This window comes from Symphodus melops (genome assembly GCF_947650265.1).
Source record: "Symphodus melops genome assembly, chromosome: 13".
NCBI lineage: Eukaryota > Metazoa > Chordata > Actinopteri > Labriformes > Labridae > Symphodus > Symphodus melops.
In genome coordinates this window covers 8,980,715-9,004,003 of record NC_136703.1, presented here as the reverse complement: position 1 = coordinate 9,004,003, position 23,289 = coordinate 8,980,715, and the positions used below count along the sequence as shown (strand labels likewise).

At 41.7% G+C, this 23,289-nt stretch overlaps 2 protein-coding genes across 6 annotated transcripts in view; one reads left to right on the top strand and one right to left on the bottom strand.

Moving 5' to 3' along the window:
* Window positions 1–23,289, top strand: part of LOC306833484 (kazrin-like) — a 126,587-nt gene that overhangs the window by 28,785 nt on the left and 74,513 nt on the right. The gene's annotated exons all lie outside the window — the stretch shown is intronic.
* On the bottom strand, window positions 19,509–21,813 carry LOC306833485 (sterile alpha motif domain-containing protein 3-like). Its single transcript, XM_079358765.1, has 4 exons — window positions 20,880–21,813; window positions 20,623–20,778; window positions 20,421–20,513; window positions 19,509–19,848 (listed from the first exon to the last, which is right to left on the bottom strand). Exons 1-4 carry the CDS (start codon window positions 21,651–21,653, stop codon window positions 19,579–19,581), a joined length of 1,293 nt encoding a protein of 430 aa, XP_079214891.1. The 5' UTR covers window positions 21,654–21,813; the 3' UTR covers window positions 19,509–19,578.

Genomic DNA, 23,289 nt, shown 5'->3' with positions numbered 1-23,289 from the left:
ACGCAGCGGCAAACGGAAAGGAGGAGGACTCGCGCTGTTTATTGACAACAGATGGTGCCACCATGGACATGTTACTGTGAAGGAGGCAACGTGCAGCAAAGACATCGAGCTGCTGGCGGTGGGTCTCCGTCCTTACTACATGCTGAGGGAATTTTCTCACGCGATCGTGGTCTGTGTTTACATTCCTCCCCGGGCACACGCCGAAACTGCGTGTGACGTCATCCACGCGACCACCTCAAGATTACAAACGCTGCACCCGGATGCTTTCATCGCCATCTCAGGGGACTTTAACCATGTTACTCTGAACTCCACACTACTGGACTTTCACCAGTTTGTAAGCTGTCCCACCAGGAAGAACAGGACAATAGACCTCCTGTATGCAAACGTGAAGGACGCCTACACTGCCACCCCGTTACCACCTCTGGGTAAGTCCGACCACAACCTGGTCCTACTAAAGCCACAGTACAAAACTATGATCCAGAGACAACCGATAACTACACGCACCTTCAGAAAGTGGTCTCCTGAGGCAGAGGAGGCGCTCAGAGACTGCTTTGAGACCACTGACTGGAGTGCCCTACAAGAGACCCATGGTGATGACATTGAGGGGGTCACACACTGCACAACTGACTACATGAACTTCTGTATGGACGTTGTGGTTCCCACTAAAACTGTGCACTGCTTCCCGAATAACAAGCCCTGGATCACCAGCGATGTCAAGGAGATCCTTAACAGGAAGAAAAGGGCATTCAAGGAGGGAGACCAGGCAGAGCTGAAGCGGGTGCAGGGGGAACTCAAGGTCAGACTCCGAGAGGCAAAGGAGGAGTACAGAAGGAAGGTAGAACAGAAGCTGCAGCAGAACAACATGAGAGAGGTCTGGGAGGGCATGAAGACCATCACAGGCTGCAAAAAGAAAAACAACAACGCAGAAGACGGGGACCCTGAGAGAGCAAACCAGCTCAACTTGTTTTTCAACAGGTTCGACAGCCCCGTCGCTGCAGCGAGTGCCTGTCCCCCCAGCACCCCTCCACACACCCCCTCCCCCCCTCTCACTCCCCCCAACACCTCCACCAGAACAGATACAACCTCAAGTGACAATCCATCCCCCCTCCCCCCCACCATCACCAGAGACCAGGTGAGCAAGGAGCTGAAGAGACTCCGCCCCAGGAAGGCAGCAGGCCCAGACAAGGTGTGTCCCAGGATGCTAAAGGCCTGCTCTGCTGAGCTGGGGGAGCCACTTCAGCACATCTTCAACATGAGCCTGCGGCTCGGGAAGGTTCCTGTGCTCTGGAAGACCTCGTGCCTGTCCCCAAGAAGAAGAACCCCAGTGAGCCAGGCGACTTCAGACCAATCGCTCTGACATCCCACGTTATGAAGACCTTTGAACGGCTGCTGCTCCAACACCTCAGACCCCAGGTACAACACGCACAGGATCCACTGCAGTTTGCATACCAGGCAAAGGTGGGCGTGGACGATGCCATCCTCTATCTTCTACACAGGGCTTACTCTCATCTGGACAAAGGGAGCAGCGTGATGAGAATCATGTTCTTTGATTTCTCAAGCGCTTTCGACACCATCCATCCCCTCCTACTGAGAGACAAGCTGACCGAGATGAGGGTGGACTCGCACCTGGTGAGGTGGATCACTGACTACCTCACAGAGAGACCACAGTACGTCAGACTGAAGGACTGCACATCTGACACTGTGGTCAGCAGCACCGGTGCACCACAGGGGACTGTGCTCTCCCCCGTCCTGTTCACCCTGTACACCTCGGACTTCCAGTATAACTCTGAGCTCTGCCACATGCAGAAATACTCGGACGACACTGCGATAGTTGCTTGTGTCAGGGATGGACAGGAGGAGGAGTACAGGAGCCTGATCGAGGACTTTGTGACGTGGTGCAGTGACAACCATCTGCAGCTAAACACCTCCAAGACCAAGGAGATGGTGGAGGACTTCCGAAGGAAGAAACCACATCTAGAACCGGTTTCCATCGGCGGGGTCAATGTGGAGGTGGTCAGGACCTACGGGTACCTGGGGCTGCAGCTGGATGACAAGCTGGACTGGTCGCCTAACATGGACACTACCTGCAGGAAGGGACAGAGCCGTCTGTACTTCCTGAGAAGGCTGGGGTCCTTCAACATCTGCAAAAAGCTGCTGCAGATGTTCTACCAGTCTGTGGTGTCCAGCGTCCTCTTCTACGCAGTGGTGTGCTGGGGACGAAGCTGCAAGAAGAGGGACGCAGCACGCCTGGTGAGGAGGGCCGGCTCTGTGGTGGCCACAGAGCTGGACTCACTGGTGACAGTGGTAGAGAGGAGGTCTCTGGACAAAATGCTCTCCATCATGGACAACACACACCACCCTCTGCACAGCACCTTCACCGGGCAGAGGAGCATGTTCAGCGAAAGACTGCTGTCACAGTCGTGCTCCACGGACAGACTCAAGAACTCTTTTGTCCCCCTGGCCATCAGATTGTACAACACTTCACTGTCACGGCAGGGAAGAAGCGCACGGTGATCCCTGGACTCTTTTTTCACTTTTTTCTCATTCCTCATCTGCACTGCTGACCTCAGAGTCAGCCCCCAATTTGGACACTGTAATGCATATTGATAGTCACTTTACTGAGCACTGGTCACTTTAAAGATAATCACCCTAATCATGTCTGGTTTCATCCTACTGTTGTGTTATGCTACATCTGTAATGGCTGACATGATCACCCTAATTAGGTCAAGTTTCACTCTATTGTCTTCAACACTTAATGCTAATCTGCTCCCCAATAGTTGGGTAATCAATGATAATCACCCTAAGCACTCCTGGTTTCAGGTTATTGTCTAGGACACTTAATGCAAATCACTGCTCCTTTAAGTTGGTGAGCCAATTTACATTCCTGCATTGACTGTTTAACGACTGTACTCACACCTCTGGCACTACCTCCAACACCTCTGTACATGCACATGTAACTAGTTTCTAGAAGGTCAGCACTTTGTTTCTAAGGCTCTTTAACTGTTTACAGGTCTCTTTTAACCAGCACATGTTTTTCTCTCCTCACAGGTTATACATTATGCTATATAAGTTTTAAGTCTAATTGCTAATGCTAACTGCACAGGTTTAACATATAATTATGTTTATTCTTAGTCACATAGGGGCTGCTAAATCTTGTTTGGGGGATTATTGTATACAGAGGGGGGGGGGGGGGGGGGGGGGGGGGGGGGGGGGGGGGACAGCGGGTGTGTATTGTAACTAATGTCTTGTGTCCTGCCTGTCTGTATACTGCTACTGGATGCCTTGAATTTCCCTCGGGATCAATAAAGTATCTATCTATCTATCTATCTATCTATCTATCTATCTATCTATCTATCTATCTATCTATCTATCTATCTATCTATCTATCTATCTATCTATCTATCTATCTATCTATCTATCTATCTATCTATCTATCTATCTATCTATCTATCTATCTATCTATCTATCTATCTATCAAGTCTGCCCTCCCCTCCACCCTGGACCCCTACCAGTTTGCATATCGGCCTAACCGATCGACCGACGACGCCATCTCCACTGCCCTCCACTCAGCCCTCACCCACCTGGAGACCAAGGATTCCCACGTCAGAATGCTGTTCATCGACTTCAGCTCAGCATTCAACACCATCATCCCACAACAGCTCATCCACAAACTGGACAACCTGGGCCTAAGCACCTCCATGTGCAACTGGCTGCTGGACTTCCTGACAGGGAGACCACAGGCAGTCCGGGTCGGCAGAAACACCTCCAGCACCATCATGATGAACACGGGGGCCCCCCAAGGATGTGTGCTGAGCCCCCTCCTCTTCACTCTGCTGACCCATGACTGCACCCCATCTTCCAGCTCCAACCTCTTCGTTAAGTTTGCAGACGACACGACTGTGGTGGGTCTCATCAACAACAACGACGAGTCAATCTACAGGAGTGAGGTGAGCAGGCTGGCCTTGTGGTGCAAGGACAATAATCTCCATCTGAACGTGGAGAAGACGAAGGAGATTGTTGTGGACTTCAGGAGAACGCACACCCAGCATGCTCCTCTGACCATCGACGGTGCTGCAGTGGAGAGGGTGAGCAGCACCAAGTTCCTGGGTGTGCACATCTCCGAAGACCTGTCCTGGAGACTGAACTCTGCATCACTGGCCAAAAAAGCTCACCAGTGCCTTTACGCAAACTGAGGAGAGCAAGAGCCCCATCCTCCATCATGCACACATTCTACAGAGGCACCATTGAGAGCATCCTGTCCAGCTGCATCACCGTGTGGTACGGCGCCTGCACCGTGGCCTGTCGTAAGTCTGAGAGTAGCTGAGAAGATCATTGGTGTCTCTCTTCCCCCCCTTCTGGACATCTACAACACACGTCTCACCCGCAAAGCCACCAGGATTGCAGGTGACCCCACCCACCCGTCTCACAGCCTCCTCAGCCTGCTGCCATCTGGGAGGAGACTGCAGAGTCTCCGTGCCCGTACCAGCAGGCTCAAGAACAGTCTTTTCCACCAGGCTGTCAGGAGACTTAACTCCCTCCCTGCTCTCCCCCCATTCGTCCCCTCAGCCCTCCTCCCACCCTCTGCCTTCCTCCCCCCCTCTGCCTCCTCACCCCCTCTGCCTCCTTCCCCCTTTGCCCTCCTCCCCCCCCTGCACCCTGCCACAGTCTGCCCCTACAGCATCTGTCATTACCCCCCTCCACCTCCACCCCCCGCGTGCTCCACTAATTCACGCACCCTAAAAAACTCTGCACAGCCGTTTACTGTTTACTGTTTATACTGTTTATGCTATTTGCACCTTTCAACGCACTACCTCACTTTTTAGCTTAATCGGCACTCTGTTTATATTGTTAATATTTTAATTTATCTACATACATACTACCTCATGGTGAAATACTCACAAGTGCCCTTGTCTGTCGATTGTCTGTCGTTCGTTATTTGTTGTCCAATGTCTTTAGTTAAGTTATCTGTTTTATAGTATTGTTTTTATTGCTAGTTTTAGTGCTCTTCTTTTGCACTGCAGGTTTGCACTGGGGTTGGGGGGGATTGCAATTTCATCTGTGCTGTATGTTTAACATGGAGCATATTTGACAATAAACAACCTTGAACCTTGAACCTTGAACTTGAACCTGGACCTCCAGCGCGTACAAGGGTGGTTGCTACTGAGTGTGAGGCAACAGGGATGAGTATCAGCACATCTGAATCTGAGGCCATGGTCCTCGACCGGAAAAAGAGAGCTTGCACCCTCCAGGTCGGTGGGGAGTCCTTGCTCCAGGTGGAAGAGTTTAAGTATCTCCCACTTCCTCAGCTCACAATATTAAAAATTATTATTTTGTTCAGCTGATGAACATACTGTAATATTTTAAAATATCACCTCAAAATACACAATCATCAAAGTAAGGCTGCTATAGATTTAAAGTACACAAGTACCCTTTATACATGTATCTCAAAAGGAAATTAACAGTCTAAATACTTGCCTATTGCTTTTTATATCATGTCGCTATTTCATGTGTACTTTGTCATTTTTCACATTGTGTCTTTAATGAGCCACATTTTTACCTGCTTCCAGGCAACACTGGGGCTCATCTATCACACCAAGCACAAGACAAAAAATAACAGAGATGTATCTATACAGAGGCACCAGAATTCCTGCATGGGCCAACTCCTTTGTTTCCATCATCTCAGCTTTAATTAAAAATAAATATCCAATTCATGTGTGCAAACAAATGTAATGTGTTTTGACTAAACACATCACTCACAGCATAGGTACATTCACTTAAATCCCACTCAACCATTAGTCATTCTAAACCAAGTTCTTTCTTGTTTGAGTTGTATGAAGCCTCGGTTTTGGATTTTGTTCTACTCTAAGTTTGTAGTTTGTGGTAGAAGGACCATGAGCAGTTAGCAATTATCAAATTGCTAACTGCAATGAATTCATTGAAATAGCAATGTTGGGGTTTCCAGGAGCGAATACCTGACCAACGATTAGGTTGGGTTTTATAAAGTAAAATGTTGGTTATCAAATTAACATTAATAATTAACCTTATTTAATTATTAATATAAATCAATAATTTGTTATTCAACTGAGTTTAATAAAACCTCGGAGCACCACCCAGAAATCGGCCAACAACCAAAATATTACAAATATCAGTCTCAAATTAATTAATTAAATACCAATATCATTAATAATTAATAATCTGTATTTAATTGAAGGTGTGAAATCCGAACACAAAGCCCTTTCAATGCAAATACACAGAAATCACAAACAACTGCTCTTTAAATTATAACAGAATTTATTTAACAAAGAAACATCAAGTTAATCAATAAAACTCAAACAAACAATTTGGAACAGTTTAATAACTCAGTTATTAAACACACTCTAAATCTAACTGCCCAGACCTATAACTAAGCCTCACTTGTAACCATTTTGTCCACGGTTGATGGAAGAAGCAAAAAGGGTCCTTTGATGGGACGGTCCTCAGCCGTCTCCGTGCAGTTGAATGGTGATGGCGGCACGTCCAAGGGGTTGAGCAGGGGCCGTGGTGTCCTCCGTGGAGCGAGGTGATTGCCGTGGATGTCCTTTTTTTACAGGACAGAACCAGACGTAAACTTTACGATCTCTCTCAGACTTTAGACTTTTTATTTTATTGTCCCCGAGGGGAAATTCTTTTCCACAGTGTACAGTTTTAAGGGCAGCGCGCCGACTGAGGGTGAACACAGGCACAGGGAGATACATGTGAGACAACAGGACATACATGTGGGGCAACAGGACAGACAGTGATAGGGCATACAGTGGCAGGACATACAGTGACAGGACGCTCTTCGTGAAGATACGTTCAAGTGGATGATCTGAGCTCGGAATTCAGGATGTCAGTATGGTACAAGGCATTAGGTTAGCTGCCCGCCAAAACTTTTGAACAAAGAGAGGTGTGCTGTGAAACAGGATGCCAAGGGGTATCTCCGGACGTCTCCAGATGACGCGTGAAAGAGAGTGAACAACCAGTTTTATCCATCCCAAACTTTACACCGATGTGTTAGTTGTGGCAAAGCATTCTGGGAGTACCTGCAGCATGCTGGGATTAAGAGTCTTTTGTCATGGTTCTCCAAAGGGCACAGCCTGAACTTTGTCATCCTGGCTGGTCCCCAACAGCAATCTCTGGCCTATCCCAGGGATTTTTTTTGTGTGCATTCTGAACTGTGATAAGAAAGGATTAACAGAGCACAAAACACAAAGAAGAGGTTGAAAAAGAGACTCATATCAGAGTACCCTTTATTTTATTAAACTAATTTGTTCAACATAAGGACAACATTAACCTCTATTGCCTTAAGCAATAAGCAATTTAATTAGATTAAACAAAAGTGTTCCATATCCAAATGTGAATTAGTGTTGGCCCTTTTTTTTTTGTCACACACTTGTAGTGCTTAACACAGTTTATATCTCCCAGTTGGACATTTACTTGATTGAATGCTAGCAACACAGTCAATTGAAAGAACTGTTCTTCGCTGAAATGCAGTTTGACTGGCTTGTAGTGTCACGTGGGGCGCTGTGCCTTCCTGTTGTCAGAAGATAAATTGAGAAATCCATGCACATAACTTTTAACCCCTTTGCATTGGCAGGGGGAGGATAAATACATTTCCAGGGTGAATAGATAGATAGATAGATAGATAGATAGATAGATAGATAGATAGATAGATAGATAGATAGATAGATAGATAGATAGATAGATAGATAGATAGATAGATAGATAGATAGATAGATAGATAGATAGATAGATAGATAGATACTCTATTGATCCCGAGGGAAATTCAAGAAAGACAAGGAGGATGAAAAAGAAAAGCAGGATGAATAAGACAAAAAAAAGTGCAAGTATGATTGAATTTGATGATATTTCTACATTTAAATATTGTATGTACTTATTTTCACATGTTGTACTTAGGTTCTACATTTCTACACTTTTATACTTCTATTAAAACATAGATTGATAGGCTATAAACCTGAGCCAACATATGACCACCAATTGGTCAATTAAAAACTAATTTTTTTCAGTAAAGCTGAATATATTCAGTTAACAAGACATTTAATAAATGGTCATCAGGGCTGCTTGAAAATGTAATCTCCAGTCCACATCTAGACACAATTATCATCTCTTCTGTCTCATGATTAGCACGAGCAGACATCCCAGCAGTTTATGTTTATATGCCACTAAGGGCCAAATTTACTAAAGGTTTGCGTGTATTAAAACGTGTGCAAACTTGATACCACCAGCAAAAAATGTGCTATCTGATCTACTAACAGCATGCAGTAAGGATTGCGTCTTTCATATGAGCAAAACAACACGTACTGTTCATTTAGTACATTTGCCTTAATGAATATGCAAAACGAGGCGTTTCTGCCCAAGTGCGCAAAATACTTGGAGGAGAATATGCAAATAATTAAGTTCGTACACGCAATGTGATTTACCAAGCCAGGCAAAAATTGCGGTGATTGTGACGGTGTCTGAATTGAACACCTTTGAAAAGAACGTGCTAATCCAAGAGCCCCAGTGTTACGCACTGCAGGCTGCAGTTAGGAGCAGACATAGGCAAAATAAAAGATGTGTTAACATGTTTAAATGACAGAAAAATAAATGGTATGCATTTATATTGAATCTTGCTTCAATAATAGTTTAAAAGAAACGCCATCATTAAACTGTAACTGAACATTCACAGCGTCTGCATTCTAAAGAATTTCAACATGTCGTCCTATTTTCCTCTTCTCGCCAACATTACATTTTAAACTGGGCATTTCATTTTCTCGGATTATGCGTCTCTGGTGCGTTCCGGAGCGCTTCTCCAGCTTGTCTCTTCACTCTACAGCCCCCTCCCCTGCTGCTGCGCTGTGGGAGCTTGAACGGGGGGCTCACCATGCTTGTACCCCCAACTTCAGTACCTGTTGCCATGGCATTTATGTCCGATCAGACACAGCGCTGACCAGCTTCTGGTGCGCAACAATGGCACGAGTGGCACACACACTGCGCACCAGTGCCACAGAGGACCGTGTTTAATTTAAAAAGGTTTTTCCTTGTAAGCCACTGTTTCCTTTTGTTATATTCACATTTATATGCTATTACTTGAAAATACTGGACGTTCATTTGCCTCTAACTAATATCTATTTTGCGCCTGCAGTCGTCCAGCTTTCCGTCCAAACTCTCTGTGACGTAAACTAGTAGAACGTGCAAAAGCCTGACAGAAATACTACTGCCTCCACAAGGTTTGCACCTGACGTCATTCACGCAAATATTCTTAGTAAATCACCCGCAAAACGCCCACAAGCCAAACGTGCAAACTTTTGCGGTGAACACGAAATTTAGTACTCTTTAATTGAGATCTTAGTAAATCTGGCCCTAAGTTTTTTTCTTTTTTATTTCAACAACATACCCACCTTCAAGTGAAGCATGAGCCTCATCTTGTTTGGACTTTTTCTTTCTTTTGCTAGCTCCCGAATCGTATTGACGTTTGGAAGCCATCTTTCTCTCTCTATTCTCTACCTGCGAAAAACTGCCTGCCGGCCCATCTGACCGCTGATTGGTCAGATGGGCTTTCAATCATTGCGTCTCTTTTTTCTCTCTCTCTCTCTTTCCTCGGGCTGACTTGGTGGCGGTGCTCTATGCGCGCCTCTCGGCAAAATTCATACGCATCCTTTGCGCATTTGCAGAGAATGATGATAATTTATTGATCCTGAGGGAAATTCAATTCACTTGCGCAAAATGGGGCCCCCCATGGATCGCGGGGCCCTACGCACAGCGCGTATTCTGCGTTTAGGGAGGGGCGGGGCTGACTTGGTCCCTGAGTATGGTATATACTAGATTGCTGTTTTGTTCACATAATGCTTATGTTAATGAGTGCCTCATTTGACAATATTTGCTTGAGACAGACAGCTCTTACGAGCTTCTGTGGTTCAGTCTGTTCCAATTTCTTAACCATGTTGAAAACATGCACGTAGAAAAACCCAAAGTGACAGCACAAGAGAGGAGGCTTACGTCTAAAAAGGCACAAGGTGCATAAGGTGAGATGATTCAAAAACTTGAAGAAAAAAAAAGAAAAAAGAATGAGCTCGACTTGGAGGTGGAGGCATTGATCCTCACCGACAGCCAGTATAATAAAGAGAGACAGGTATTAGTTAGGGGTTGTGAAATTTAGGCATTGCTCTCTGTCTCTCTTTCCTAGCTTTTTCCAAAAATATGACTTGTATTGCACTTTTCTAATCTTCTGGCCAGGGCTTTTACACTGCATGTCACACACTTTTACATTTTTCCAAGCACCAGGTGCAACTTGGGGTTCAGTGTCTTGTCCAAGGACACAACACAGGAGCTGGTGATTCAACCCCTGAACCCCCTGATCCCTGAGGGACTCTACCAAATGAGCTGCAGCCATGTAAAAGTACAAACACTCAAAGGCTCTCATGCAACCCATTACTTTAAGTGCTACTGTCAATATAGCCTACACATATACAGTACATATATAATTTTTTTTAAAAGATTTTTTTTTCAGGTTTTTTGCTTCTTTTTTTTTTTGGAGAGATAGGACTGTGGACAAAGACAAAAATCAGAAAGAGAGAGTGGGGACTGAAATGCAGGAAAGAAGCCACAGGCTGGTCTTCACAGCACACCACGCTTCATCATATTAAGGGAAATGCTGATGTAGGATCACCAATTTATGACATGATGGCAAAAAAGAAAAAAGGGCTAGGAATACATGGATGGAGGCACAGATAAGATATATTATATAATAAGAATGTGCAAATTGTTGCCTAAGCACTGAGAGCACAATCAACCTTGAATTCCCTCAAATATCAGCAGTTCACATCAGGCCAGGCCTCAAAACTGGACAAGATTAGCCTCTCTTGCAGCTATGTTTTCAGTTGTTTGTCCGCCTGTCCCATTAGCCTGAAGGGATCTTCAAATCTGGAACAAATGTCCTCTTGGACTTTACGGTTTAACTTAATAGAATGCAGTTGTCTAAGGTCAAGATGATCGCTATCTCTCAGAAATCTTTTACTTACTACATCAGTGCCCCTTAGAACTACAGCACACCAGTTTGTTCTGTTTAAAGAAAGGTCAATGGACAACTGTTGGCACTGCAGGGAGAGAGAGAGGGAGAGAGAGAGAATAAGTTGTATTAGTTGTATGTTTTAATAGTTTGATTTTTGTTTTGATGAAAGAATTTCAATTTCTGGAGGGTCTGAACTGGAGTTTAAGTGCACTATTTGTAGAATCTAACTTAAAGGGATACTTCACCCATTTGCATGAAGCTTTGTATCATTAGAAACATGGTAATAGTGTTGAATGGTAATGAATCCAACCCTCATTTTGCCCTGAGACAAGAAAAATATGTTTTTCTTTGCCTGGAAGTTTTCTTCATGTGATGCAATATGACACTTTTTGCATCACATGAAGAAAACTTTCAAGCAAAGAAAAACACATTTTTCTCGTCTCAGGGCAAAATGAGGTAATTGTCTTTAATGCGAAGTCCCAGGGTGTATTTTGTTAATATCATATGAGTATTGTTTTATGAATACCATTACTGCAGTGTTATGGTTTAAGAAATAATATATGGGAATGAAAAAAGAAATTGGAGAGATCCAATACACCTCATGTGCCAAACAACGATATATAATCGTCTTAACTAAAGTGTAAAGCTATAAAAAATATATAGTCCTTTATGGTATCAAAGTTTGCATTCCTTCAAAACTGCATTTAAACTTCCTCAATTTGCAAAGTAGCTTTTCACATTGGAGGACTAGCAAAAGGAAATGTACAACAGATGTATGTGCTACTAACAGCTAGTTACTTGTAATCTCATTTCAGGTTTCAAGTCATTTTAACATACAGAAGGTGGTACAATTGAAATATTATTTAAAGTCTATCAAATCAGATCTAAATGAATCAGGCTGTCAAAAGTGGCGAGTTTCATCACATTTATATTCCTCATCTGGGCTGTCATATGGCTCTCCATCTCCTGAAGTGTTTTGACTCAGGGTAAAAATGCGTGGTTAAAGTGGCCATACTCTAGCCATTTACAGCTTTCTTCAGGCAGGTCTAATATGACGCTGAGTCAATTTTTCATTTTAAGCACACAAGCAAATGTGTTCGTTCCTGTGAAGGTGCTCTTAAAATGTCATTCATATGCTAACAAAAGCTTCCTTTCAGTTTTGTCTCACAGGTCGAAGTCCTCCTTACGGCCTTGTAGTCGTTTTGAATGGTACTGCTACTAATTGTAGTTGTCTTTAATTTTCATATGAATCAACAAGAGTCATCTTTCACAAAATCCATCATCTTGATTATTAGTATTTATTATTTTGCAGGATATTTTAGGGCACCTTGGATTGGGGTCTTGAGGCAGGCTATGCAAAGGAGGAAAGCCCCATCGTGACTCCTGTTGATTATTGCATGAATACTCTAGCTTTATCACAAGTCCAGCAGCCTTGGGACTGCAGTATATCAATGCAATAAAAGTCTGTTGGCAGATGCAGGAAAGGAGAGACAGTGACAGACAATCTGTAAATTGCAGACTGAGCTGGGGAACACGGGCAACGAGGTGAAGCTTCCAGCAACACGGCCTATTCATCCCTTAATCACCTCCACTTCTCATTAGGGTTTTCTTTTGTTCAAGCTGTCGCCTTTTCCTGCACTGCGCCAGCAGATAAAATATAGCATGCTCAGAAGAGAGAAGAGCTCAGGGAACCCCATTAAAACAGTGACAGAGGAAGGATAAAAAATGAGTAGGAGGCAAGGAGTGGTGACGCTGGAGTGGTGGAGTCAGTGAGCTAAGGAAGAAGATAGGACTCAGGGGAGAGAGGCTGGTGACAGGAGTGTAAGAGACGGAGAGAGGGAACTGTCCGACCATGGAGGCTGGTAATTCGTAGATCCTTTTCTTTAAGAATGTTTACACACTCACCTAAAAGAGGCTTACAATAAGGAAGTTTTATCATAAGCATTCAGCTCATTGCTGCTTAAACCAACCTAATCTTCAAAAATCTTGATACAGGGGTCGCCGGTGGTGCAGCGGCAGTGCGCGCGACCCCATGTATTGAGGCTCAGTCCTCACGCGCGGGCGGCCCGGGTTCGCGTCCGGCCTGTGGCCCATTTCCCGCATGTCTCTCCCCACTCTCTCTCCCTGATTTCCGACTCTATCCACTGTCCTCCCTCTATAATAAAGGCATAAAAGCCAAAAAACAAATCTTTAAAAAAAAAAAAAAATCTTGATACAAACATTTGTAATAAACCTTCCTATTACTTAATATATCATGGAAGCATCTCTCTGCTGTCTAAGGGTATCAATTTCTTCCCCATGATGAACTCTGTTAATGGAGTTAGTAGTAGTAAGTAGTAATTCTTTATTTAAGACTCACGGTCCATTTGAAAACACACAGCAACACACAAACATACAGCAACACAGAGGTTAAAAAATTTGTAGAAGACAATTGTACCAATACTTCCACAAAAGTGACTGGTATCGTACAGTGCTGAGACAAGGATTTGTTAACAACATGACACAGACTAGCCTCTTTGGGTACATATACATCACTTAATAGCATATCAGTTCTCCCATAGTATAATAACCTTTCCTCATTTGAGGGCTGCAATGCAGATATGTTTGCAATGCAACACATTGGAATCAACTCCCTAAACGATAATGTATAATTTGTAGTTGACAGCAGCTAAGGGAAAAAAACACTACATCTGTTTAGAATGACTATATTTATTGGCGTGGGCATACAGAATGCTGTCACATCCTCCCTGCTGTGTAACTTTTTTGGATGTGTTTTTTGGACGCATAATATCTTAAAAATGTAGATTAGATTATCATAAGTTATAGAAAAAAAGTCAAGCTCTTGTCTTAAAGTTTCAAAGTATAGTTTTACAGCACTTCTGTAAAAGAGCTGTTTCAGAGCAAGTAAACCATTTGGCAAGGATACAGTCTTTTGGATAATTAATCATTACACATGGTTTACATGAGTTGTTTTAGTCTAAGGGAAAATAATGTTTTTATTTGATCACAGTGGAATTACATTTTATCTCAGTTGTGTGTTTGCCTGGATAAACAGCTTATTATTGATTAAGTGTGGGGGGAGGTTTGATTATGTGGAAAAAAGAACCAAGTCATACAAACAGCATAATAAATAAACTTATCAGTCACATCAATGATTTTTACTTAATTATTTATGCAGCAATGTAGTTCATTACTTTCTCATGAATGTCATACATTTAAAACTTCTGCAAACTTTTCCAGCTATTGTACACATACGTAAACAGAAAGAACTTGTGTAAGAAACCAGTAAATACTGAGCTGTTAAAACTGGTTGGAACATCAAATTATTCCTCACACACTTTTTTTCTCAGTGGCTTAAGATAACTTAAACATGTAGTTCTCAGGCATTTTGATGTATTTGGTTAAGAAGGCTGTTTTCCATACTGACCTGCTGTTTTCCTATACTTGTCCTCTTTTAATTACAATGCATAACAAATGGATCTTTTTGCTTTCACAAACATAATGTGATTATGTGCAAAAATGAAAACTCAGTGTGGTAGACATCCAGACATGCAGCGAGATGAAGGATGAGTTTTGTCAGATATTATTCCTGCTGGCATGTGAGGAAATGAGAAAAGAATGGTGGGAGCAGAGAGAGGAAATGATGCTCTTATATTAAAACCTTAATAGATCATCCAAAATGTTATAAAACAAAGGTTTATAATAAAAAAAATTGAAAAAACAACAACATCCCTTTAATTCAAGGTGCAGCAAGGCAGGTCTATAATGCACAGCACCAGAGCATCAAAAGAGATCATTTTCGATTGTTTTTGCAGTTATTCTGTTATTGGCCTCACATTCAGTCACATTCTCCCACTCACTGTCTGTCTATCTACCGAGTTGAACTGTCTTGTAATTGATTGGACTGTAGAGTGCAGTAATAATGACTAATACATCAATATGTGATACTGACTAAGGAAACAATGAGACTACTCTGACTCAGGAAAAGATCAAAAAAGGCAATTTCCTTTTATATGTATGATATTAAAAATATAAGTACGGCCCACATTAAGTTGACCCTATGAGGCTAACAACAACAAATCAACCCAGTAAAACGCCTTAATAAAGTCAAAAACAAGGGATGTATTACTATTACACAAACTAAATGATAACAGAGCTTAACTAAGAAACTAATACGACATAACACAACAGACAATCCCTGACTGAGCAGCACAGTGGACCCAACTCCAAATGCCTCCTTCCTGATGCCAGCACAGGCCTTTTAAGCTCCAATGTCAGGTATACCTGAAGCTTCACCTGGGCAGAGCTGAGAGAAACAGAAGGGAGATGGGACAAGCAGCAGAGAGAAACATAAACCTGTTCATTTTTTTTTTTGATAGAGCCAACGATTCAATTTGACAGGTTTGGCAGGTCACAGAGTCACGCTTTAATATTGAATTTGCATCAGCTGATCTGATCTGCTCAAAGCATCCTATTGGCTAAATTACGCCGCCTTAAGCCTAGTTTATACTTCTGCGTCGCGTCGACGCTCTGCCCTCAGCGTAGACCCGATGCCTTCGTTGAGCATTTGTAGTTCTGCGTCGAGGTAACGCGTTGCTCTGCAATTCACTGTCAGGCCACTAGGGGGCAGTGGTGACGAAGGAGACGTGCTGGGGAAGGGAGTGGGTAGCGTGAGGAGCGTGTCTTCATCCCTGTCCATCCGTGGAGGAGAAATTTTGTCTTGGGGTCCGAATTAAATCCAAACAAGCTCCTTTAGGACAAGGGGACACAGTAAGTTAGTTCCTTATTAGCTACGTTAAATTTCCGAAGAGACAGAGAGAACGAAACACTCCAGTGTATTCAGACAAGACAGAAGCAGTGGGAACACACACAAGGACGAGATAAGGGAGGGAGAGAAAAAGCGTCCGCCTTCCTTGAGAGCTAGAGAAGAAGCCGATTCTCCACCAAGAAAAAAGAAATGCACCTGAAACTCTACTGCTGTCTTATTTCCGGTCGCTGCTCTGCAGTCCATGAGGGCTTGTCTCCCGGACTTCAGCTCCAATTCTCCAGTCCTGAAGGGACTTCAGTCCTGTCAGTTTAACCACCATCCAGCGCTGTCAATTGCCGGCATGAACCCCAGAATCCAGGCCATTGAATCCACTCCATCCTTTGCCTCAACCTCGAAGCTGACTCGACCGGCAAAGTCGTGGATTGATGATGTCACTCCGCACGGTGGATGACATCATGAATTGGAGGAGATTTCTGGGATATGCAGTTCACATTGCATCAGGGGTCAATTCCATGCTGCAATTCCCCCAGCTCTATCTGCTTTGCTCCTAACCACTGTTTTATTGATTACTAACTACAGGTCTGGTTCAAGGGTCTTGCTGGTAAAAGTAGAATTTAATGCCGATAATTTTATCTGCTTTCAAACAGCCAAGGGAGATGATGCTGCAGAAAGGCTTCACGATGCATCATTTCTTAATTGCTCATGCTAATCACATAGCTACAGCTAGCTGCAAATACTCTGGGGAAAAACGTCTAATCATTCACCGATCTGCTCCTTGTAATGATGAAACACAAAGCATTAACAGTCTTATTTCTTCAGCCCGCTACTACTCATGTAATGCCTCTGTTGATGATGCTATCAAAATTCATTAAGAAGCTGGTAAAAGAGCATGGCTAAACATGCTAATATTTATGTAATATAAACTTACATATATTATGTAAGAATTGCCACTGTTTATATTACTGCACGTGTGTAAGTTTGTGTGCTTTTGCCACAGCACTGTGTTCACGCTTTTCCCAATGAGTGGCTATGCTGATGGTAAACTACTGTTGAGTTAAGACTGTCTGAGCAGCGAGGAGCTAGAAAGTTCATAGTGTGTGTGTGAGAGGAGTGTTTGGATGTGTGCCGCATTAATTATTTTGTTCCAGAAATGTCTTGATACATTCTGTGCATAGCAGAACACTTACACTGACAAGCCAAAACATTTAAAACAACTTCAGTTTGGGTGTACCATGTTTCTCCTATTGCTCTCTCTTATTTTGCTTTTTCTCTCTCCGTACTAATGATTTTCTAAAAATACTTTTCTATTGCAAGTTTATTGAAATTACTTCATCAAACATAATCCCAACATACAAGCACCTGCTAAAACCGACCATAAACTTTGGAGGTATTTGTAAAACTGTCAAACATTCATTTAATAATAATAATAATAAATTGCTATTACTGCTATTTAGCTCAAAACTTATTCCCATGAAAAAATGTTTTACATCCATCTGTTCTTGATCCTGCTTTACTTGTTTTCTGCACTCTAAAAAAAAAATACAAAGGCTCCACTTAATTAAATTAAGGTAACAATTTGCATCAATCTTTTTAATAAATTCTGACTAAAAATTTTCAGTAAATCCAACAAGACTTTTAATGTTAGAAAGTCAGTTATTTAAGGACAACCAACATGATTTACTTCACCATGCGAACAGTTAATTAAGCTGAACCAACGTAATTTTAATAAAATGGCTAATATTAAATTAAGGTAAACCAACTTAATGGCTAATATTAAATTAAGGTAAACCAACTTAATGGCTAATATTAAATTAAGGTAAACCAACTTAATGGCTAATATTAAATTAAGGTAAACCAACTTAATGGCTAATGTTAAATTAAGGTAAACCAACTTAATTTTAATAAAATGGCTAATATTAAATTAAGGTAAACCAACTTAATGGCTAATGTTAAATTAAGGTAAACCAACTTAATTTTAATAAAATGGCTAATATTAAATTAAGGTAAACAAACTTAATTTATTTATGTTATTTTACTTAATTTAAGCTATTCCAGCATTTGTTTTGCATTTCTCATCACAAATATCAATTCAAATTGTTTCCTCAATTTCTTATAAATAACGTTATTTTTTTTTAAACATTAATACAGTTCAGTCAGTATAATGGTCAAACTTGTTTATTGTATACAAATGCCAAGTTGTCCAACTGTTAACCATCAAATAAACATGGAGGAGCTCCAAATGAAGACATGAAGTCAATATTTGCAGGAGTTTGCTGTTAAACACACACAAAAAACTCAAATCCAAATTAATATTTGAATTTTGGAAGACTGATCCCCTGAACTAAATCCGCATGTTAAAGAACAAAACAGGAAAAGTAACAGTCACGCAAAAAGGAATGCAGAAAACAATGTTGCTGGTGTTTGGAAAAAAATAAAAATACATCATATGGCTATAGGTGTTCTCCATGAAGAAAATTGAAACACATTTTCTATACAGAGCGAACACATTAATACTTCCAAAAATGTATAAATCAACATATACAAAAATGCAAATATACCTAGCTAAAATTTATGCAGTTTTTTTTATTTTTTAGATGGCTTCAGAGAAGTGTTGATTCAGCTTTATCATTTTGATGCTGCCTAGATTGTGGTTTGTGCTTGTTGTAAAACTATAATGCATTATAGCTATATGCTGTTTAGTCTCTTCTATGTATTTCAGTGGAGGTCTAAATATTAATAACACCTCAAAAGTACCAAAAATTACATTAAATGAAATGACTGTTGTATGTACCGTAAATTCCGGACTATAAGCCGCTACTTTTTTCTCACACTTCGAGCACTGCGGCTTCTACTCCGGTGCGGCTAGTGCATGGATTTTTTATGGGGGACAATGAGCTTCTGCCGCAAAAACATTTGACTTCGTCACGTCGGATCTTAATATCAGTCATTTTGCGCTTCATGCACGCACCCTCATGATGGAAAACACACGGAGAAATACATATGATGCAGCTTTCAAGTTAAAGGCGATCGACCTGGCTGTCAAAGAAGCTAACAGAGCTGCTGCACGTTAAGATGACACTGACAGCGACAACAGAGACTGAGGAAGTGAGTAATGAAGTCATTCTGAGGCAGTGAATGGATGGACTTTTTCTTGTGAAATATATTACGGTCATCTTTTTCATCAGCCGTGTTACAGACACCGTCGGCTAGGCTTCGTATTGTAACGGTTCATGTTGTAAAGTCAGTAGTTGATAATGTGTTCATAATTCCGATTATGTGGAGAGTCAGTGAATGCACCAGCGAGAACGTGTTGAGTGGCTGTATGAGAGAACGCTGGGGGAGAGAGTTGGATTGTTACGGCAAGTTATGGTTTTGCTCTCTGCTGTAAACGGCGTGGTCACGGCCGACAGTGATCGGGTTAAGTAAAAGTTATTATTTGAACGCTCTCGTCCTTTAACATCCGTACGGACGCTACAGTATTTGCGGATGTTACCGGTAGCCTACGTCTGTGTAAATAGCTCTTGTTATAGCGTGGACACCTGCGGCTTATAATCAAGTGCGGCTTATATATGTACAAATACATTTATTTACTTATTTTTAGCCGGTGCGGCTTATATCCAGGTGCGCTCAATAGTACGGAATTTACGGTAACTGCATTTGTTTTAGCTGGGTGTATCTAATTAATAACCAATTGGCAACAATACTGGTGCTGTATGTTGCACCAAAAACCAACACAAATATAACAGTGCAACATTTGTGGAATTAGAATGCAGCCTAATTTTTAGTACAGCAGTTTACTTTTTAGAGACATTACCTTGGGACTAGCTCGCAGAGCATCCAGCTCAAGGAATATCTTTTGAAATGCCTCAAAGGTGCTCTTTAGTTCTTTTGGGTAGCTCAGGTTGAGTGCGTACATTAGTCCCATGAGCAAGGCACATGCTCTCGGGACAGTCAGGCCATCCAGGACCTCTGCTCCCTCAATCACCACTGTTGCGTTGGCTGGTTCAGATGCCCCTCTGCTCACAACGATCTTCATCACTTCATCACCATCCTGGCATAAGTAGATCAGAATCAATGTCAGTGTTTTTTTGTCAAATGTAAAAACAAGAATAATGTATAGTGTATCTGAACTTAAGGGATAACTTCAGGATTTAACCTGGGCTTTGGGGATGGCCATTTTGTAGCAAAACAAACGATATTAATGGCATACTTTTAACACAAACAAACAAACACTGCCCACAAAGCTCTGTTCAAACTTACTGAATATATCACAGATCGTCCTGATCGTCTGCCATCCCTAAATACAGCCCAGGTTAAATCCTGAAGTTATCAGTTGAAGTTAGAAAAAAGTCTATATAGGAGCGCTTACAGGACTCAGAAGTTGTAAGTTTGAGGTGCTCTTTGGATGGGATATAAATGATGCAAAACAGGAAGGACTCCAAGGCACTCTCATGGAAAAGTTAAAAAGCCTTTAATAAAGTGGCTTGGTTACATTTAGCGTTAGTGTTTTTATAAGTTTAAATGTAACCAAGCCACTTTATTAAAGGCTTTTTAACTTTTCCATGAGAGTGCCTTGGAGTCCTTCCTGTTTTTTTTATCAGTTGAAGTGTTGGATTTACCTACCAACTGTTCTTTGAAGAGATCCTCCTCCTGTTCTCTCAGGTACACCATTAGGCTACGAATTGCAGCTTCTCTCCTCCTTTCTACAGACTGTTCCTGTAAATGATACAAGAGAATGACATTTAAAAAATAAATCTTTAATTTATGATTAATTAATTTAGCTAACTTTTTGGTATTTTATATGAACTGTTACATTTATTTATACCTCCAGCAGCATGTTATTTATGTGCTGAATCTTCCTTTTTGCAGCTCCTCCTCTTGAGGACACCAAGGCCATTATTTTCGGGGTATACTGGTCCAGTTTTGCCATGAATGTTGTCTCAAGACCAACAGTGGTGATCCTTCTGAATTCTTCATTGATCTGTATAAAACACAAATACAAATAAAAAGGCGTGATTTGTTAATGTAGAAAATTGACTGACATTGCACATACTGCAAACCATTTTATGAAACAATATTAACCTGCATTGCATCGAAAAGAGCAGGCCATCGGTCTCTTAAGTCACTGATTGGTGGTGCTTCATTGACAACTTCCTGCCTGCGAATGGAGAATGTCTTTGCCATTTTCTCACTGATGACCTGGCAGTTGTTCCTCTTCTTTACTTCATCAAGGAGCTCCAATCTTACATGTTCCAAAGTTACTTCCGTTTCTCCTTGTGGGTGAGGAGGTAAATAGTTCACCTCTGCCCTTCTTGGCTTTTTAATATTCTTTGCAGGTGCTTTCTCATGTGTTCGCTTCTTTTTAAGAGAGTTCACATCAAGCTCAGGGCATCCAAGCCCTCTCAACTTAGATCTATAGCCGGCCATTTTATATTTTAATCTTTGTTGCCATCCATAGCATCCGTTATATGACCCTGGTTCTTTAAGGCAAGGATGCTTCTGAATCAGTGCCTCAGCAACATCGTTCAACTGCGCACTTGTGGGGTAGGCAACATACAGAAAGATGCTTTCAGCCAGCTTCTCAAGGATGTCTGAAAGGATCGTGGCAAAGCTGAGCTGAATTCCATCCTTTCTGAAATCTTCATTTCCTGAGGCCAGCACAAGCTCTGTGTTATAGGCAAAAGTGGGTACTGGAAATTTAGTGGGCCAACGCTGTGTACGCCGAGTAACACGTTCAGGTGATGAAAGAATCAGTGTGTCCTGCGATCCAGAAGAGCAGCCGCTGCTAGCAGGATGGACAGACCTCTCTGAATTAGGGAGTGAGGTTATTAGTGCACTTTCAAAGGAACTGTCCATATCAGTAAAGGTCAGAGTAAGTGCAGGAGGTTCAACAATGTGAACCAACTTAATGGTATCTTTGTCCTTGATGTCACTTGTTGATGTCAGAGAAAAATATTCCTCTCCAAAGTCAGCATCCTTATAATGCAAGGTAAAGTTCCCATCAAGACCAAATTCTCTCTCACAATAGACTCGAGTTCATCCACAGTATCAGGGATTCCATGAGGTAAATCCAGTTTGCGAATTTCATGGTCCTGAAGAATGATCCGAAGTTTGGCTTGAGAAGACATCAGACTATCTATAAAAGAAAACATTACATCAGTTTAGGTTATAGAATGCATGCAGACACATCACTTCACATAATCATTCAGTATGGGAGAAGAATATGACCACTGAAAAAGTACTCTGGACAAATAAAAGCATTGGACATAGCATACTAGTTTATATGATAAATGTGATGAAAAGTCTGAGAGGTACTGGTTGATTAAGTCTTCAAGAAATGTTACATTACACTGTGACATTTCCTCATCATCAAACTTCACAGCAAGTCTTACGTTTGTGTCCATAAGTATACTTCTACAGACCCTACTGCAAAAAAATCCTACATGTCTGCTTATACTATGACTTAATGTTGAAGACATTTATGTTTATGGCAAATGACAAGAATAGGAAGAAAGTTTTGTTCACTTTAACATTTCCCTCTGAAGAATAATGTAATAAATGTAAAACTACAAAGATTACCATCTTGATGTCGATCTCAGTATTATGGACCTCATATTTACAACTACAACTCAAATAACTTTTTACATCTCCATATTAGCAGAGTCATGAAGAGCCTAACATCCTCTCCTCCTCAGTGAGAATCAATGTGGTCTGGGTTTAAAAGTCATAACATGCTTCTGGCAAATTGAGACACTAGTATTGCCTAATGTTTGATTATAGATTGAACATTATCACACTTTGAAAAATATTATTGGAATACACACATTGGAGGAGTTGTATATTCTCACTACACCTGCAATTGAAGATGATCATTTGTGCTCAAGTGTGGGGCAAGTACATTCATTAAAAAAAACAACATCTTTGTTTGCGTAATGAGACAGTAACCCCATATATAGAGAGGATGATGCAATTTTTGAGGTCTCATCAATAAACTCAAATAACTGACAAGGTATGCTGACCCCTTATGCTGGCCATCTATGGTACATAAATGTAGCACTTCTGGGTCACCATGCGCTTCCCTGCAACACTGTATGCTGCCATGGGGAAGATGTCAAACAACTCACTAGGCTCAATGAGTTTAACACTTCTTGTGTTTTCAAGCTCATAGCTTCTAAGATGCTCAATATACCATGAATTTAAACATTTCACAATGAAGCTAACCTTCCCATTTACGACAACAAGCTGTGTCAATTCTACAAAATCTGGCAGACCACCTGTTGAACCATGTGCCAAGATCATGCCAGTGGTGTAACTGGTGCCATTGTAACACACTGTGTTTGCCATGTGGACAAATGATTCCCCAGGGAATTTTGATTCCACTGCTTTCTTAATGTCTTCCCTCAGCACAGTCAAATCCACTGTTGACAGTTTTGCTACCTGTAGAGGTTGAACAATTTTACTGCCATGTAGTTGGTATGCGATCATTAACTGA

What these genes read in the sequence shown, in the direction of transcription:
- LOC306833485 (XM_079358765.1), bottom strand. Translation starts at nt 21,653, where the DNA reads ATGGACAGTTCCTTTGAAAGTGCACTAATAACCTCACTCCCTAATTCA. An exon ending in CTCTTTTCGATGCAATGCAG is followed by an intron (nt 20,779 to 20,879) that starts GTTAATATTGTT and finishes TGTTTTATACAG; the next exon opens with ATCAATGAAGAATTCAGAAG. An exon ending in TAAATAACATGCTGCTGGAG is followed by an intron (nt 20,514 to 20,622) that starts GTATAAATAAAT and finishes TATCATTTACAG; the next exon opens with GAACAGTCTGTAGAAAGGAG.